We start from the raw sequence: 17,928 nt of genomic DNA on the forward strand, positions 1-17,928 counted from the left end.
TCACAGTTGAAGGATCATACTGTGTTGGGGTCACCATATTTTGACGGGGGGAGTTGATGTGGGGTAGAGTAACCATATTGTGCATGTCGAGAGTATTGTGTGGGATTCACTGTGTGGGTATCATATTGTGTTTGTAGGGCACTTTTGTTGGCATCATACTATCATACCCCATAGTTTGTAAGCTTGCGAGCAGGGCCCTCACTCCTCCTGGTATCTGTTTTGAACTGTATTTCTGTTATGCTGTAATGTCTATTGTCTGTACAAGTCCCCTCTATAATTTGTAAAGCGCTGCGGAATATGTTGGCGCTATATAAATAAAATTATTATTATTATTATTATTATGGGGGCAATGAAAGGGGAATCTAGAGCTTCAGTAGGACGAAAATTACTTTATAAAGGCTGCAAACTGGTGAGATATGCTCTGAATATTAATTATTTTTTTGTTTGGGGGGATTTGGCCAATTTGAATTCCTGCTATGGGGCCCCATGATTTTTATGAACGCCCCTGCTCAGAGCTCCGATCCTGCACCAACCGGAGAGCTCAGTGTTCCGGCATTAAGTCACGAACTCTAATCTCTGACTGTTCTGCCATATCGTCTCTGAAGAAGCTGGCAGCCAGCAGTTTGCGCAGCTGACAATCCTCACCTCTTGCTGAAGTGGCTGCTCTGGGTCTATGTGTGTGTAGGAGAAAGGAGTATAGGAGACAAACTATTGCAAAGCTGTGGGGTCACCAGCCTTAAACACAACCCTGCGGAACTGTTCTCAAGGAGAGTTGTTACAGAGGGGACAGAATTAGGTAGTGCCCAGGGTCAGATGACAGTGGCTAAACCAGCCTTTGATATAGAAGGCCAGAGCTCCAAAATGGGAGAAAGTTTGAAGCTAAGAGAGGTGGCAGACGCTCTCACTGCAGCTCCAGCAGCTGAGACAGTAGGCCGCAGGCGTGGGTACCAGCCAGACCCAGACGACGATAGTCAAGCACTGAAGACCAGAGCCACGCCGGACAAGGTCCAGACTGCACCCGTCAACGATCAAACACTGAAGACCAGACCGACCCTGGTCAAGGCTCCTGACCTAGATAACACCAGTCAACAATCGAGGACCAGACCCCACCGATACAGACCAAGGAGACACTCGTTGGCGGTCAAGCACTGAAGAGGCCTTAAAAATACCAATCCAGAGACTCAAGCCAGGGCCAGTGATCGGAGGAGACATGTTAGACGAGCCGTCACTTCCAGCACAGGGCAAAGGGAAGGCTGCGGAGCAGATGGGGTCCGGCTGATGCAAGAGCGACCCAGAGAGCACTGATAGACTTTGGAAGATTAACGTGCGGCTAGTGAGATGGAGCAGCAGCCCTCGTCAAGGCCCAGAAAGCTGCAGAAACTTCTAGAGACTTTTCCCGCCAAATACCGCGTTTGCTCCCCCTTCACTAGAACTAGGCTGGACTGTAGACTCCGAGCTGATCACAGAGCTTCTTATTGTATACTAACCCACATACCTCTGCTATATCATTGTTGTCACATACCCTGTGAATATTGTTCTTTTGTGATTTGTTTTTCAAACGGGGGGGAGGGGGATTTAAAAAGAAAAATCCTCAATAGAGAATCCTATTGGATTTACAATTTGCATACCAGAGCCCCGCAGCGCATGAACATAAGACACGATCTGATTCTGCAATATAGGAATGTGTTTATTGTCGATTCCCAGAGGTTTTTCCATTTGTTTTTCATATTTTAAATCATATGTCTTTTTCTTCCTGCACAACATGGGGTTAATCGTATGTATACTCCAGTGATTGACCAGTGACTTTCCAGGTGTGTGGTGAGGGATGGATCTATAAGTAACACTGGCACGTGTATGCAGCAGACCACGACTAAGACTGGGCAAAGTCAAAACGCGTCGGTCAGTTCTCTGGAATCTCGGTGATACGTCAATATGAATTATTAATGATTAGCAAATAAAAGTGACGTTTTACCTACATAATCAATGCTGGAGAATTGGCTTTTTCCTCTGACTATATGAAGTGACCCGGACTCTGGCGGCTCCGTGCGGTGATTTCCATCCAAGTTGGGTGCCGCAGCTGGGTTGCGATGACATATTTTGCACCCATGGATTCCACACGTATATAAAACTTTACTGATATTAACAATGATGCCGGACGTTTAGTTAAGTTTGTGTCTATTTTCAACAAAACTACCGTATTAATAAGATGATTGTCGCCATAAAAACTCCTGCAGAAGTTACTCTGATGAGACAATTGGAAAATAACAAATCCAACCCTAAAATGAGTAGCCTAAGCCTTTCAGGCCCGGTAGCTTACTTTTTGCAAACAATTCTAATTACAATGTTGTGCATTTTTCTTATCTTTCTTTGGAATTTTGAAATAAACTCGTAAAAGTTGATTTATTTGAGATCCTCCATAGGATTTGCACAAGGGCCTAAAAGTCCCAAGTTACGTGAAAGTGTATATTTCAGACATCACGCATTCTGGGGATTATGGTGGGATTCATTAACATCCTATATTTCAAAGTAAATGATTCCTAAAGGATTACGCAACTTTTTTGTGCACAGAAGAGTAAAATAGAGACATAAGTGCACGGGTTCCAGCTGCCAAGTTTGCCAACTAGCACTTGTTGGCAGAGAGTGATAATAGAATAAATAAAGGTAGATTTCCGCAGGGGCTACGGGAAGGATGTGAAGTATACGTAGAATGTGGAGCATTCAGAAAATGGCGTGTCGGAATGGACTTATTACACCAGACATTAATAGGAATGGATTTTTTTTTTCCTTGCAATCGATGTGAAGTGTGCCGCACGCTACTCCCCGAGAAAAAGAAAGAAATTGATAACGGAAAGGACCATTCTATCATCAAAGACTTCAGAACTTGTCAGAGAAATATATATATACTGCATCGAATGCCCCTGCCCTAAAAAATATATTGGACGCACAAAAGACCATTGACAAAAAGGACCGGGGAACATATCTGTAATTTTACCAATGGACTCCCCCTATCCAAACACTACGAAGAAAAACATCGGGCTCGCTCTCAGGTACCGGACTGTGGGTAAAAGAAGATTGGGGGGATGCAAATTCATTAAAAAGATGTCACGGAAAGAAAGTCAATGGAGTTTTAACCTGAATGCCTTAGGTCCTAATGACCTCCATAGTGGGGTTGAGCCGTTTGCGTTCCAATAAAATTTTCAAACAATCGCATAAATCCCCAACATATGTGAACCTACTAACCGGTATGAGTGCGTGTACCAGCGATTAGTACGAGTGACAATATGGATCTGACCTTATGACTGTTCATATGCCTTAATCCCTTCTTTCAGTCCCAGGATTATCTGAACATACTGTGCAGTGAATACCTTGGCATACCGCCTAGCCACCTGTCGGGTCTGTGGCGGTTTTATAGATTACGGGCAGTAGTTTTTCCAGCTCGATACATGTGTCATATGTTACATGCTGTATTCATCTAGTCTCTTCATATATATCATTATCTTCGTGTATACTCCGTGTTCCTACAATAACGCTGCCGGAAATCCACCTTTGTGTTTTTTACACAGACACATTTCGAAGCAAATGGAATCAGATCCTCTCAGCCGGTTCAATGGTGATCATGAAGCTGATAGTTAACCATGAAGAAAGCGAAATGGGTAACATTAAGGCCATGTTCACACTATGTGTTGTGTCCTGCGGGTTCTCCCGCAGCGGATTTGATATCTGCAGGGCAAACCCGCTGCGGTTATCCCTGCAGACTTATCGCGGTTTGTCCTGCGGGTTCCGCTGCGGGATTTACTCCTACTATTGATGCTGCATATGCAGCAATATGCAGCATCAAAAGTAATGTTAAAAATAATAAAATCATGGTATACTCACCCTCTGACGTCCCGATCTCCTCGGCGCTGCAGGCGGCGGTCCGGTTCCAAAGATGCTGTGCGACCAGGACCTTCGGTGACGTCACGGTCATGTGACCGCGACGTCACCAAAGGTCCTGGTCGCATAGCAAACCTGAGACCGGACGGCCGCGTGCAGCGCTGAGACTTCAGAGGTGAGTATAACATGATTTTTTATTTTAATTCTTTTTTTTTAATACAAATATGGTTCCCGGGGCCTGGAGGAGAGTCTCCTCTCCTCCACCGCGGGTGTAACCCGCACATTATCCGCATTACTTCCCGCATGGTGTGCACAGCCCCATGCGGGAAGTAAGCGGATCAATGCATTCCTATGGTGCAGAATCGCTGCGATTCTGCACAAAGAAGTGACATGGTCCTTCTTTTTTTCCGCAGCAATTCAGCGCGGTTTTTTTCGGGTTTTTCCGCATCATGTGCACTGCAGTTTTTGTTTTCCATAGGGTAACATTGTACTGTACCCTGCATGGAAAACAGCTGCGGACCCGCAGCGGCAAAATCGCCGCGGTTCCGCAGTAAAAACCGCATAGTGTGAACATGGCCTAAGGAGGAAATAAAGAATCTACAGTCCTCCCTATATATGTATAATCATACAAATGCATTTATAAAACATTGTGTGGATGGGGATTGTAGACCGAGGGGAGCCGCCACTGCAGGGGTCTTACATGCAGTCTCAGGCGATGGGATGATGGAATATGCTTCAATCTTTTGAGCTTAAAGTCAGTCAGGACGTTGGGAGAGTGACGTTGAGGGGAGATGATCTAGGCTGAGGTTCTTGAGCCATGGATCGATGGATGGATGCACGGCCTTTGAAGTTTTGGAGATCAGTTGCCGGCTGGGCTGGATTCTCCTGCTAGGGTTGAGGGATCTGTCCTCTGGATGAGATGGCTTCCTCTCCCCTCTTCCCTATTTTGTACTTTTGTATGTTCTCCATACTGTGCCTTTTCACAAACTTTTCTATGCAGCAAGATGCATGTCTGCATACTCTGCTCTGCTGTGCCAAAGTGCTAATCCACAAACTCAGCTCTGCTGTTCTGCATACGATCTAGCATATCAAGCTCCTCCGTTCCATGCCACTCCAGATGCTGGCCTGCACATCCAACTACACTACCAGTGTTTCCCGGTGTCCCTGGGTCCTCCTGCTTCCCCCCACGGCCGCTGGTGCCCCCGGCAACAATAAGAAGATTTTTCCTATTGCTTCATTTTGGTCACTGTGATAGGGTCTATCACAGTGATCAAAATAAAAAAAAATTGTAAATAAACCCCAATTAATCACCCCCTTAGTTAGGGAAAATAATAAAATAAAGAAAATGTATTTATTTCTATTTTCTCATTAGGGTTATGGTTGGGCTAAAGTGAGTTGGGCTAAAGTTAGGGTTAGGGTTGGGGCAAAATTTAGGGTTGAGGCTAAGGTTAGGGTTAGGATTAGGGTTAGTGTTGGGATTAGAGTTGTGGCTAGGGTTGGGATTAGGGTTTGTTTTAGGGTTAAGGTTTTTATTAGGGTTGGGATTAGGGTTAGGTTTGTGGTTAGGGTTATGGTTAGGTTTAGGATTATTGTTAGGGGTGTGTTGAGGTTAGAGTTGGAGGTAGAATTGAGGGGTTTCCACTGTTTACGTACAACAGGGGGTCTCCAAACGCGACATGGCGCCACCATTGATTGCAGCCAATTTTGTGTTCAAAAAGTCTAAAGGTGCTCCCTCCCTTCTGAGCTTTGCCATGCGCCTAAAAAGTGGTTTAGCGAACATATGGGGCATCAGCGTACTCAGGACACATTGGACAACAACTTTTGTGGACCAATTTCTCCTGTTACCCTTGGGAAAATAAAAAATTGGGGGCTAAAAAAAATCATTTTTGCTCAAAAAAAGATTTTTTTATTTTCACTGCTCTGCATTATATACCTCTATGAAGCACTCGGGCGTTGAAAGTTCTCACCACACATCTAGATAAGCACCTTGGGGGGTCTAGTTTCCAAAATGGCGTGACTAGTGGGGGTTTGTAAATTTTGTTATAAAAATGAGAAATTGCTGGTCAAATTTTAACCCTTATAACTTCCTAACAAAATGTCCAAAATTTTCCAAAATTGTGCCGATGTAAATTAGACATGTGGGAAATGTTATTTAGTAAGTATCTTGGGTGACATATCTCTTTGATTTAAGGGCACGAAAATTAAAAGTTTGAAAATTGCAAAATTTAAAATAAAATTGCCATATTTCCGTTTTTTTTCATAAATGAACGCAAGAAATGTTACCACTAACATGAACTACAATATATCATAAAGAAACATTCTCTGAATCAGCGGGATCCATTGAACCGTTCCAGATTTATTACCTCATAAAGGGACAGTGGTCAGAATTGTAAAAATTGGCCTGGTCATTAAGCTGCAAATTGGCTCTGTCACTAAGGGGTTAACTGAGGTAAGTGAGGTCAACAGTTCTTTGGATGTTGTTGTGGGGTCTTTTAGGACCTCTTGGATGAGTAATCACTGCGCTCTTGGTGTAATTTTGGTCGGCCGGCAATTCCTGGGAAGGTTCTCCATTGTTACATGTTTTCTCTCATTTGTGAATAATGGTTCTTACTGTGGTTCACTGAAGTCCCAAAACTTGAGAAATGGCTTTATAAACTTCTCTAAACTGATAGACCTCAATTAATTTTTTTCCTCATTTGTTTCAGAATTTCTTTGGATCGTGGCATGAGGTCTAGCTTTTGAGGATCTTTTGGTCTACTTCACTTAGTCAGGCAGGTCCTTTTTAAGTGATTTCTTCATTGAGAACAGGCGTGGCAGTAATCAGGCCTGTGTGTGGCTAGGGAATGTGACCTCAGCTTCCCAAAGATCTGGTAAACTACAGTTAATTTATGTTTTTAAGGAAGGAGGGGGTGTAATCACTTGTTCACACAGGGCCATGAAGGTTTGGTTTTCTTTTTATCTTAGTAATAAACACCTTCGTGTTCATGTATAAACTGCATTTTGTGATTACTTGCGTTATCTTTGTCTAATATTTACATTTGTTTTTTGATCTGTATCATTTAATTGTGACAAACATGCAAAATAATAGGAAATCAGGAAGGGGCGACACTGTCACAGCACTGTATATGGAGACTGTGAGGTTAGAAGTTATTGTGGAGTTATTAGTTACTAGTTATTGGTGAGATAATTGGGGTTGCAGTTATGTGACACGTATTGTCCGCTCATGTATGGGTTGTTAGCCGCTCGTGTGTTGTGTTTGTCTCTGTTTAGCGTCCTTACATCACTACTTACATTGGGTGAATGAGGACAATTCCGGTTTTCATGGAAACATTTTTATAAATACACAAAGAGCTGTATATATAGAGAAGAGCATCCTCAGCGGTCACACCGCACAATGGCAGCGCACACAAACCTCCTCCTGGTGATCGCCCTCTGCGCAGCCACAGGTAAGAGCCTGCACCTGCCCGACCCCGCACTGCATGGTCGGATTAGATACAGCAGCTCAGCACAGAGTATCACACAGGATGGGATTAGATACAGCAGCTCAGCACAGCGTATCACACAGGATAAGATTAGATACACAGCTCAGCACAAACTATCACACATGATGGCATTAGATACAGCAGCTCAGCACAAAGTATCACACATGATGGGATTAGATAAAGCAGTTCAGCAGAGAGTTTCACACATGATGTATTAGATTCAGCGGCTCAGCACATATGATGGGATTAGATACACAGCTCAACAGACAGTATCACACAGGATAGGATTAGATACACGGCTCAGCAAACGATATCACAAGGGATAGGATTAGATACATGGCTCAGCAGAGAGTATCACAGGATATGATTAGATACACGGCTCAGCAGACAGTATCACACAGGATAGGATTAGATACATGGCTCAGCAGTCAGTATCACACAGGAGAGGATTAGATACACAGCTCAGCAGTCAGTATCACACAGGATAGGATTAGATACACGGCTCAGCAAACGGTATCACAAGGGATAGGATTAGATACATGGCTCAGCAGAGAGTATCACAGGATATGATTAGATACACGGCTCAGCAGACAGTATCACACAGGATAGGATTAGATACACGGCTCAGCAGTCAGTATCACACAGGAGAGGATTAGATACACAGCTCAGCAGTCAGTATCACACAGGATAGGATTAGATACACGGCTCAGCAGTCAGTATCACACAGGATAGGATTAGATACATGGCTCAGCAGTCAGTATCACACAGGATAGGATTAGATACATGGCTCAGCAGACAGTATCACACAGGATAGGATTAGATACATGGCTCAGCAGTCAGTATCACACAGGAGAGGATTAGATACATGGCTCAGCAGTCAGTATCACACAGGAGAGGATTAGATACACGGCTCAGCAGTCAGTATCACACAGGAGAGGATTAGATACATGGCTCAGCAGACAGTATCACACAGGATAGGATTAGATACACGGCTCAGCAGACTATTACACAAGATAGGATTAGCTACACGGCTCAGCAGACAGTATCACACAGGAGAGGATTAGATACATGGCTCAGCAGACAGTATCACACTAGATAGGATTAGATACAGCAGTTCAGCAGACAGTATCACACATGAGATGGTTAGATACAGGGCTCAGCAGACTATTACACAGGATAGGATTAGATACACAGCTCAGCAAATGGTATCACACAGGATAGTATTAGCTACAGCAGTTCAGCAAAGTATCACATATGATGGGAATAGATACACAGCTCAGCAGAGAGTATCGCACTGGATAGGATTAGATACACCCAGGGAGGGGAGCTAACACCAAGCCCCCTTGTATAGGTTGTGTGTCTGGGCCGCACATTAACCTGCACTCTCCCATTGGGCACAGAGCAGTTGGAGCTGTAGGCAGAGTTCTCCTGTGCTTAGTGGAGCAGGGGCAGACATACCATTGGTGCAACCTGTGCGGCCGCACAGGGGCCCAAGAGCTAAGGGGGCCCATTTCTTGCTCCAAAGCAAGTGCAATTTTGCATTTTTAGGAATTCTCGGGCTGCAAAGGGTCCATATATTGTTCTTGCACAGGGGCCCTTTTCTGACTGTGTCCGCCAGTGTAGTGGAGCCTGTGATCACTGTTAGTGTTTCTGCCCTCCATACTAGAGTTGGATTTCCAGGAAAGCCCCGATGCTAGATATCTATAGGTGAGCTCACATAGGTGCCGAGAGCGAGCTGCTAGGCGAGGCCGCTCCGCCATGTCTACACTGGGAGGGATGTACGTCCGGTCGCCCCCTGTAACGTTTCTCTTCTGCCCGCAGCTTACTCTCTGAAATGCTATGTCTGTACCACAGCAAGTTCCAACTCCAATTGTCTGACTGAGGCAAACTGCACTAATGGAGAAACGTATTGTCAGACGATAGTGGCGTCAGTCGGAATCGGTGAGCTCAGCATTTTGGTTTTATGGTCGTAGTCCTGTACAGTCAGCTCCAGCCGAGCACCGGTCTACACGGACTGTACTTATGTCATCATTTTATATAGCCTAGTTATAACATGTTATAGCAGAAATGTCTACAGTCACCCTGCTCTTACAGTAAGTAATCCATAGTCTCACTGCTCTTACAGTAAGTAATCCATAGTCTCACTGCTCTTACAGTAAGTAATCCATAGTCTCACTGTTCTTAAGGTAAGGAATCCATAGTCTCACTGCTCTTACAGTAAAGAATCCCTAAGGTCAATGCTCTTACAGTAAAGTATCCATAGTCTCACTGCTCTTACAGTAAATAATCCATAGTCTCACTGCTCTTACAGTAAGTAATCCATAGTCTCACTGCTCTTATTGTAAAGAATCCAGTCTCACTGCTCTTACAGTAAAGAATCCATAGTCTCACTGCTCTTACAGTAAAGAATCCATAGTCTCATTGTTCATACAGTAAAGAATCCATAGTCTCACTGCTTATACAGTAAGGAATCCGTAGTATTACTGCTCCTACACTAAATTATCAGTAGAGTCCCCGTTCATACAATGAATAACCCATAGTGTCTTTGCTTGTACAGTACAAAATCTATAGTGTCACTGCTCGAACAGTAAAGAATCCATAGTCACATTGCTGATACCACAAAGAATCTCATTTGTGATGATGATAAAACCTTTCTCCTAGAGGTAGAGGTCGCCCCCTCGTCCTCCTTGTACACAGGGGTCGGTACTGTACGCAGCATTCTGCCCAGTGACTTGTAAACTACATTCTTGTCGTGAGCAGCTTTTAACCCTTCCCATCCCGGTCAGTTCATCGAATCTGCTTTTCTCCGCTGTAGGTGCGATCTCGGCCACTTCCATCTCTAAGTCATGCGCATTGACCTGCACTGCGAGCAGCAGCGGTATTTCCGTGGCTTCTGGTTCCACCTCCTGCTGCACAACCGACCTGTGTAACATCAGCGGCGGCGCCAGCATCAAGGCCAACTCTGCCGCCATCATCCTGGCGCTGGGATCCCTCCTGACAATCCTGAGTAGCTCAGTCCTCTAACCGCAGAACACAGAAATAAAGAGATCAGAACTTCACGGACATTTCATTGTTCTTCCCATTTCTAAGATCTCCGCTTCCATTCAATGAATGAAAAGAATCTTGTTCACGTCTGTAGAGTATACGTCTTGATTGACCTTTATACTTTTCACAGCTGAGGGATTGCTACAATTGTATCCAACCAAGACAATCCTCTGATACATTGTAACAAAATATTATGAGCAGAGATCTGTCATAATGTGTTTACCTCACGGAGGATATCACTGTAACAAACCCTCAGCTGTGCGAGCAGGATGCGGTTAGGTTCTCCGGCCTCTGTGTCAGGTATATTATAAGTCTAATTGGCTTCAATGTACAAACCATATAGTAACCAAAATTATGGGCATCAAGTAGGTACCTTGGGCTGCGTGTGCCCGGGGCAAGGCAAGGATTGTGTGCCCCATGGACAACTAGAGCTCCCTGTGCCTCTTCCTCTAGTCCAGTATTGAGCCTCTTATCCCCTATCAAACATACTAGGAAAACAATCATGTAAGTAACGTTTGCCTTTGACCCTCTAATTTCTGCTTTTGCTAAAATCCAACATGAAATTAATTAAAGGTATACACATTGATACTGACTTTTTTTTTTATTATTATTACATTTTTGTCTTTTTTTATGTAAAACTATATTGTTACCATTGCCCAAACTTCAGCCATAACCACCCTGTCCCTCACACTAGAGCTAACTGTATCCCTAAATGTAGCCCTCACCATAGCACTAATTCTATCCCTCACCCCAGCCTTAGCTCTAACCCTATTCCTCACCTTAGCACTAACTATTTCTCACCGTAGCCCTTACCCAAAACCTAGCGCAAACCCTACCCCTCATCCTAGACTTAGCGCTAACCCTATCCCTCACTTTATACCTCATCCTAGATCTAGTGCTAACCTTATTCCTCACCCTAGCTCTCACCCTAGACCTAGCGCTAACCCTATCCCTCATCCTAGACCTGGCGCTAACCCTATTCCTTACTCTAGCCCGCATCCTATGCCTAGCACTGTTCCTCAATTTAGCCTTTACCCTAGACCTAGTGCTAAATCTATCCCTCACCTTAGTTCTCATCCTAAACCTAGAGCTAACCCTATCCTTCAACTTAGACCTCATCCTAGACTTAGTGCTAGCCCTATTCCTCACCCTAGCTCTCACCCTAGGCCTAGCTTTAACCATAACCCTGACCCTAGCCCTCATTCTAGACCTAGCGTTAACCCTACGCCTCACCGAAGCACTAACCCTATTCCTCGCCCTAGACCTAGTGCTAACCTTATCCCTCCCCTAGCCCTCATCCTAGACCTAATGCTAACCCTATTCCTTACATTAGCTCTCACCCTAAACCTAGCGCTAAACCTATCCCTTCCCCTAACCCTCATCCTAGACATAGGGCTAACCCTAATCCTCACCCTAGCTCTCACCTTAATCCTAGCGCTAACCTTATCCCTCACCCTAGCCCTCATCCTAGACTTAGCGCTAACCCTATCCCATTCCTCACCTTAGCCTTATCTTAGACCTGGGCGACAGCTCTATTCCTCACCCTAGCTCTTACGCTAGACCTAGCGCTAACCCTAACCTTCATCCTAGTCCTAGCACTAACTCTATTCCTCACCCTAGCTCTCATCTTAGATCTAGTGCTAACCCTATTCCTCACCTTACCCTAGATCTAGCGCTGATGTTATCGCTCACCTTAGTCCTTACCCTAAACCTAGCGCTAACCCTATCCCTCACCTTAGCCCTCATCCTAGACCTAGCGCTAACAATATTCCCCACCCTAGCTCTCATCCTAGACCTAGCGCTTACCCTATCCTTCACCTTAGTCCTTATCCTAGACTTAGCGCTAACAATATTCCCCACCCTAGCTCTCATCCTAGACCTAGCGCTTACCCTATCCTTCACCTTAGTCCTTATCCTAGACCTAGCGCTAACAATATTCCCCACCCTAGCTCTCATCCTAGACCTAGCGCCAACCCTATCTCTCACCTAAGCCCTTACCCTTGACCTAGCGCTAACAATATTCCCCACCCTAGCTCTCATCCTAGACCTAGCACCAACCCTATCTCTCACCTTAGCCCTCATTCTAGACCTAGCGCTAACAATATTCCCCACCCTAGCTCTCATCCTAGACCTAGCGCTTACCCTATCCTTCACCTTAGTTCTTATCCTAGACCTAGCGCTAACAATATTCCCCACCCTAGCTCTCATCCTAGACCTAGCACCAACCCTATCTCTCACCTAAGCCCTTACCCTTGACCTAGCGCTAACAATATTCCCCACCCTAGCTCTCATCCTAGACCTAGCACCAACCCTATCTCTCACCTTAGCCCTCATTCTAGACCTAGCGCTAACCATATTCCCCACCCTAGCTCTCATCCTAGACCTAGCACCAACCCTATCTCTCACCTAAGCCCTTACCCTTGACCTAGCGCTAACAATATTCCCCACCCTAGCTCTCATCCTAGACCTAGCACCAACCCTATCTCTCACCTTAGCCCTCATTCTAGACCTAGCGCTAACAATATTCCTCACCCTAGCTCTCATCCTAGACCTAGCGCTAACCCTATCCCTCACCGTAGCCCTTACCCTAGACCTAGCGCTAACAATATTCCCCACCCTAGCTCTCATCCTAGACCTAGCGCTAACCCTATCCCTCACCGTAGCCCTTACCCTAGACCTAGCGCTAACAATATTCCCCACCATAGCTCTCATCCTAGACCTAGCGCTAACCCTATCCCTCACCGTAGCCCTCATCTTAGACCTAACACTAACCCAATTCCTCACAATAGCTCTCACCCTTGATCTAGCACTAATAGTTAGCATTAGAAAAAGTGGGAAAAAAGATAACATTTATTATCATGATAGTTGTTTCTATAAGGAAAACTTTTTTTTATACATTTCGGATAGATCTACCAGCAGATCTTGGTCCATCTTCTCATAAAATGACCAGTGAGAGGAGAGATTCTGCAGGAGAGTGTAGCAAGGTAGCACGGGGTGGTAGAGTCCAAAAGCAACAGTCCAAAAGAGATAAAATTTCCTTCGCTTTCCCTATTCAGATATGCAGCCTCGTTGGCTTCCATTCGGTTCCTGAGAGCACACAGTCCTCGTGTGGACACTTCCACAGTTCCAGTGCCCGTTCCTACTGCCTGGCAGTCCTTGGCAGTGGTAATTCTCCAAGGATACATACTGCTCCCAACAGGGGAGCACGTCCTGCCTCGGGCAAACCTGCCCGGGCTCTGCTCATGAAGCAGGAACTTCCTGCCTCTTTTAGGCTGCTAACCCAGCCCACCGGATTAACTCTTGCTATCCCCGATCTTACATGTTCAATAGAGTGCGGTTTATACAAGGCAAAGACATAGAATAAAGGGAACATCACACAGTACATATTGAAATATATTTACAATTCAGAGTCCTCAGTGGTTGATACCTTTTAATGGCTAACTGAAAAGATGGTAACAAATTGCAGCTTTCGAGACTACTTCGGCTACTCCGGTCTGTTCATCAGGCACAGACTAAAGCAAATTCTGAAGAATCACATATTAATACACAACACACCACAGAACTGTCATTATGGGAGTGTGATAAGTGATAAACAGTTGTGTCCATAATTTTGGAAAGTTCCTAGATTAGGAGTGCATGGTTTGTCGTCCTCTGATTGAGGTCTGGTTCTGTTGTGATGACCCCACATGGTCTGAAGTGCAAATTCCTTAATTGATGTAAAAAGACATAAATCCATGCGACACATTCATTCCTGCACTAAGTGTGTCAAAGGTCGTCATAAGTTTATATTCCCAGATTCTCCTGTGTCTCTGAGATTTGAAATTACCTTTCAATACAAGTAATTTCATGTCCATAGTTCTAAGATCAGGCATACAAAAATGTATTGCCACAGGTATATCCATTCTTTTGTGTTTGTGCGGGCCTCTCGGGGGTCTGTACGGGCCTCTCGGGGGTCTGTACGGGCCTCTCGGGGGTCTGTGTGTGCTGCCAGGGTCTGTACGGGCCTCTCGGGGGTCTGTGCGGGTCTGCCGGGGGTCTGTATGGGCCTCTCGGGGGTCTGTGCGGGCCTGCCGGGGGTCTTTGTGTCTATGTGCAGGCATCGTCCGATGGGACTACAAGTCCCATCGGGCTATGCCTGCTACAATGACAGTGATTGACAAATTAGCCAATGATGGGACAGTAGTAGTCCCATTATTATTATTATTATTTATTTATAGAGCACCATTGATTCCATCATCCGGCTAATGTGTTGAATGTAAAAAAAACCCCACAAACATACATACTACATACATACTACACACATACTACACACATACTACATACATACTACATACATACAACATACTACATCCATACTACATACAACATACATTCTACATACATACTACACACATACATACACGCAACATACTACATCCATACTACATACTACATACATACTACATACATACAACGTACATACTACATACATACATACAAAATACATACTGCATACATACATACACACAACATACTACATCCATACAACATATTACATACTACATACAACATACATACTATATACATACTACATACATACATACACACAACATACTACATCCCTACTACATATTACATACATACTACATACATACAACATACATACTACATACATACATACACACAACATACTACATCCATACTACATCCATACTACATACATACAACATACTACATACATACTACATACATACAACATAAATACAACATACATACAAGCAAAAAGAGAAAAATATGCGGCACTCACCCTTCTTTGTGCTGTGCATTCGTGGACCCGTCGAAGCACCCGTCGAAGCACCCACCGTGCGAAACGGCCGTCGTCCTCTCTCCAATACCGCACCCTCCTATATACCTGATGTCGTAATGGATGTATAAGCATTCTACTATTTTATTCCAATAAAGAACACGAATGCGTAGCACAAAGAAGGGTGAGTGCCGCATATTTTTCTCTTTTTGCTTGGAATATCTCTCAGCTACATGCTATTAATGCAGAGCACCATATACCCATTGGCTTCGTGACACCTGCAGATCGGTCTTTCATTGGAGTCTTTTGTCCATGAGAGTGAGTACTTCTCTGGTGCCGTTCCTCTGTTTATTTCTTTTCTTGGTATCACAACATACATACAACATACTACATATATACATACAACATACATACTATATACATAAATATAACATACATACAACAAACTACATACATACAACATGCATGCTACATACATGCTACATACAACATACATACAACAGACTACATACATACAACATACATGCTACTTACATGCTACTTACATGCTACATACAACACACTACATACATTCATACATACATACTACATATATACATACAACATACATACAACACACATACATACTACATACATGCATACATACTATATACATACATACTACATACTACATTCATACTACATACCTGCTACATACATGCTACATACATACTACATACAATACATTCATGCATTACATACAATACATACATACAGACATACAGTACATTAAACATAGAGTTCATGCTCACCATCATTTGTCACTTTGTACCCCGAAGCCAGTGTCATCTGTAAAAAATATTAAAATAACAAACAACCAATATACTCCCTGATCCACAGAAATCCACGAGTGTCCCATGATGATGTCCCGTGGAGAAAAGCAGCATCAGCTGATGCGACCGCTCTCTAGGGGCTCCAGGAATACAATGACGGGAGGAAGGTATCCTTCCACACTGTATTCTTCCACCACTGTAAAAAAAATAGTCCTTAGTCTCACTTTTGGCATTGCTGTGTGAGAAAGTTCCCACGCAGCTTTTTCCATAAAATGAGACCAGTTAACTAGAGTAACCTCTCAGTGATGCACTGCAGGAGCCATTGTCTCCTGTCAGTGTGTCACTGAGGGTCCTATAGAACAGTGACATCACCCGATGTCACTCTTCTATAGGGAAGATCGTTGTGGGACACTCGTTATTAATTGGACTACAGCGGACAGGTAGTTTACGGTTTATTATTTTACGTTTTTTGCAGGCGCTGAAGTATGGTAAGTGTGGTAAATTTAGAATATTAAAATACTTTTTTCTGGCTGTGTCTTTATTTTTTTAACTCTTTCACTACTGTAGGATCAGCGTCGGACTGGAGCACCTTGGGCCCACCAGAGAAATTCATTCTTGGGGCCCACTATGTAGCTCCATAAAAATAGATACAAGACCACCAATTGTGCGGTAAAAAGCGCTAATATCAGGGTATAATATAAGGTAGTACACATCTTAATTATGTAGCAAGGGTTGGGGTAGCCCCCTCACAGAATATAATTTAGCCCCCTCATAAAATATAACGCAGTCCCCTCTAATAGAATATAATGCAGCACCCCACAAAATATAATGCAACCCCCTCAGGTATAACGCAGTCCCCACCATAGAATATAATGTAGCACCCTCATAGGGTATAATGCAGCCCCTCATATAGTATAATGCAGCCACCACAGAATATAATGTAGTCAACTGAGAGAATGCAGCCCCACCACAGAATATAATGCAGCCCCCCATAGAGTATACTGTAGCCCCCTCACAATGTGTGATGTAGCCCCATAATATAATGTAGTCCCCTGAGAATAATGCAGTCCCCCCACAGAATATAATGTAGCCCCCTCTTAAAGTATAATACAGCCCCTCTCCACCCCATCATTGTCCTCATTACCACCTCCATCATTGCCTTCTCCCCCACCACCCCTATCATTCTCCCCCACCACCTCCATTACTGCCCATTCCACAACCTGCATCATTGCGTCCTCCCCCACCATCATTGTCCATGTCATCACCTCCATCATTGCCTCCCCCCACCACCATCATTGCCTCCCCCACCACCATCCTTGCCTCCCCCACCACCATCCTTGCCCATCACCTCCATCATTGCCTCCCCCCACCACCATCATTGCCCATTTTATCACCTCCAGCACTGCCTCCCACCACCACCATTGCCCATCACCTCCATCATTGCATCTCCCCCACCACTATCATTGCCCATCACCTCCATCATTGCCTCCCCCACCACTATTGTCCATCACCTCCATCATTGCCTCCCCCACCACAATTGCTCATCACCTCCATCATTGCCTCACCCCACCACCATCATTGCCCATCACCATCATTGTCTCCCCCCACCAATATCATTGTCCTTCACCACACACAGCTCATGCAGCTCATCACACACACACACACTGTCTCTCACACACACACTCTCTCTCTCTCTCACACACACACACACACTCTCTCTCACACACACACACACACTCTCTCTCACACACACACTGTCTCACACACACACACTCTCTCTCTCTCTCTCACACACACACACACACACACTATCTCACACACACACTGTCTCACACACACACACACACACACACACTCTCTCTCTCACACACACACACACACACACACTCACACACATGCAGGCATGCAGCACAGCTCACCTCCCCGCAGCAGC

General features: G+C 44.5%; 1 protein-coding gene across 1 annotated transcript; it reads left to right on the forward strand.

Moving 5' to 3' along the window:
- The first annotated feature begins 7,245 nt into the window (after window positions 1-7,245).
- On the forward strand, window positions 7,246-10,986 carry LOC138643188 (lymphocyte antigen 6E-like). The gene is made up of 3 exons (XM_069732025.1): window positions 7,246-7,319; window positions 9,177-9,296; window positions 10,171-10,986. Exons 1-3 carry the CDS (start codon window positions 7,268-7,270, stop codon window positions 10,377-10,379), a joined length of 381 nt encoding a protein of 126 aa, XP_069588126.1. The 5' UTR covers window positions 7,246-7,267; the 3' UTR covers window positions 10,380-10,986.
- The last annotated feature ends 6,942 nt before the right edge of the window (window positions 10,987-17,928 follow it).

Source organism: Ranitomeya imitator, chromosome 6 (assembly GCF_032444005.1).
Source record: "Ranitomeya imitator isolate aRanImi1 chromosome 6, aRanImi1.pri, whole genome shotgun sequence".
Taxonomy (NCBI): domain Eukaryota; kingdom Metazoa; phylum Chordata; class Amphibia; order Anura; family Dendrobatidae; genus Ranitomeya; species Ranitomeya imitator.

What these genes read in the sequence shown, in the direction of transcription:
- LOC138643188 (XM_069732025.1), top strand. Translation starts at nt 7,268, where the DNA reads ATGGCAGCGCACACAAACCTCCTCCTGGTGATCGCCCTCTGCGCAGCC. An exon ending in CGCCCTCTGCGCAGCCACAG is followed by an intron (nt 7,320 to 9,176) that starts GTAAGAGCCTGC and finishes TTCTGCCCGCAG; the next exon opens with CTTACTCTCTGAAATGCTAT. An exon ending in AGTGGCGTCAGTCGGAATCG is followed by an intron (nt 9,297 to 10,170) that starts GTGAGCTCAGCA and finishes TCTCCGCTGTAG; the next exon opens with GTGCGATCTCGGCCACTTCC.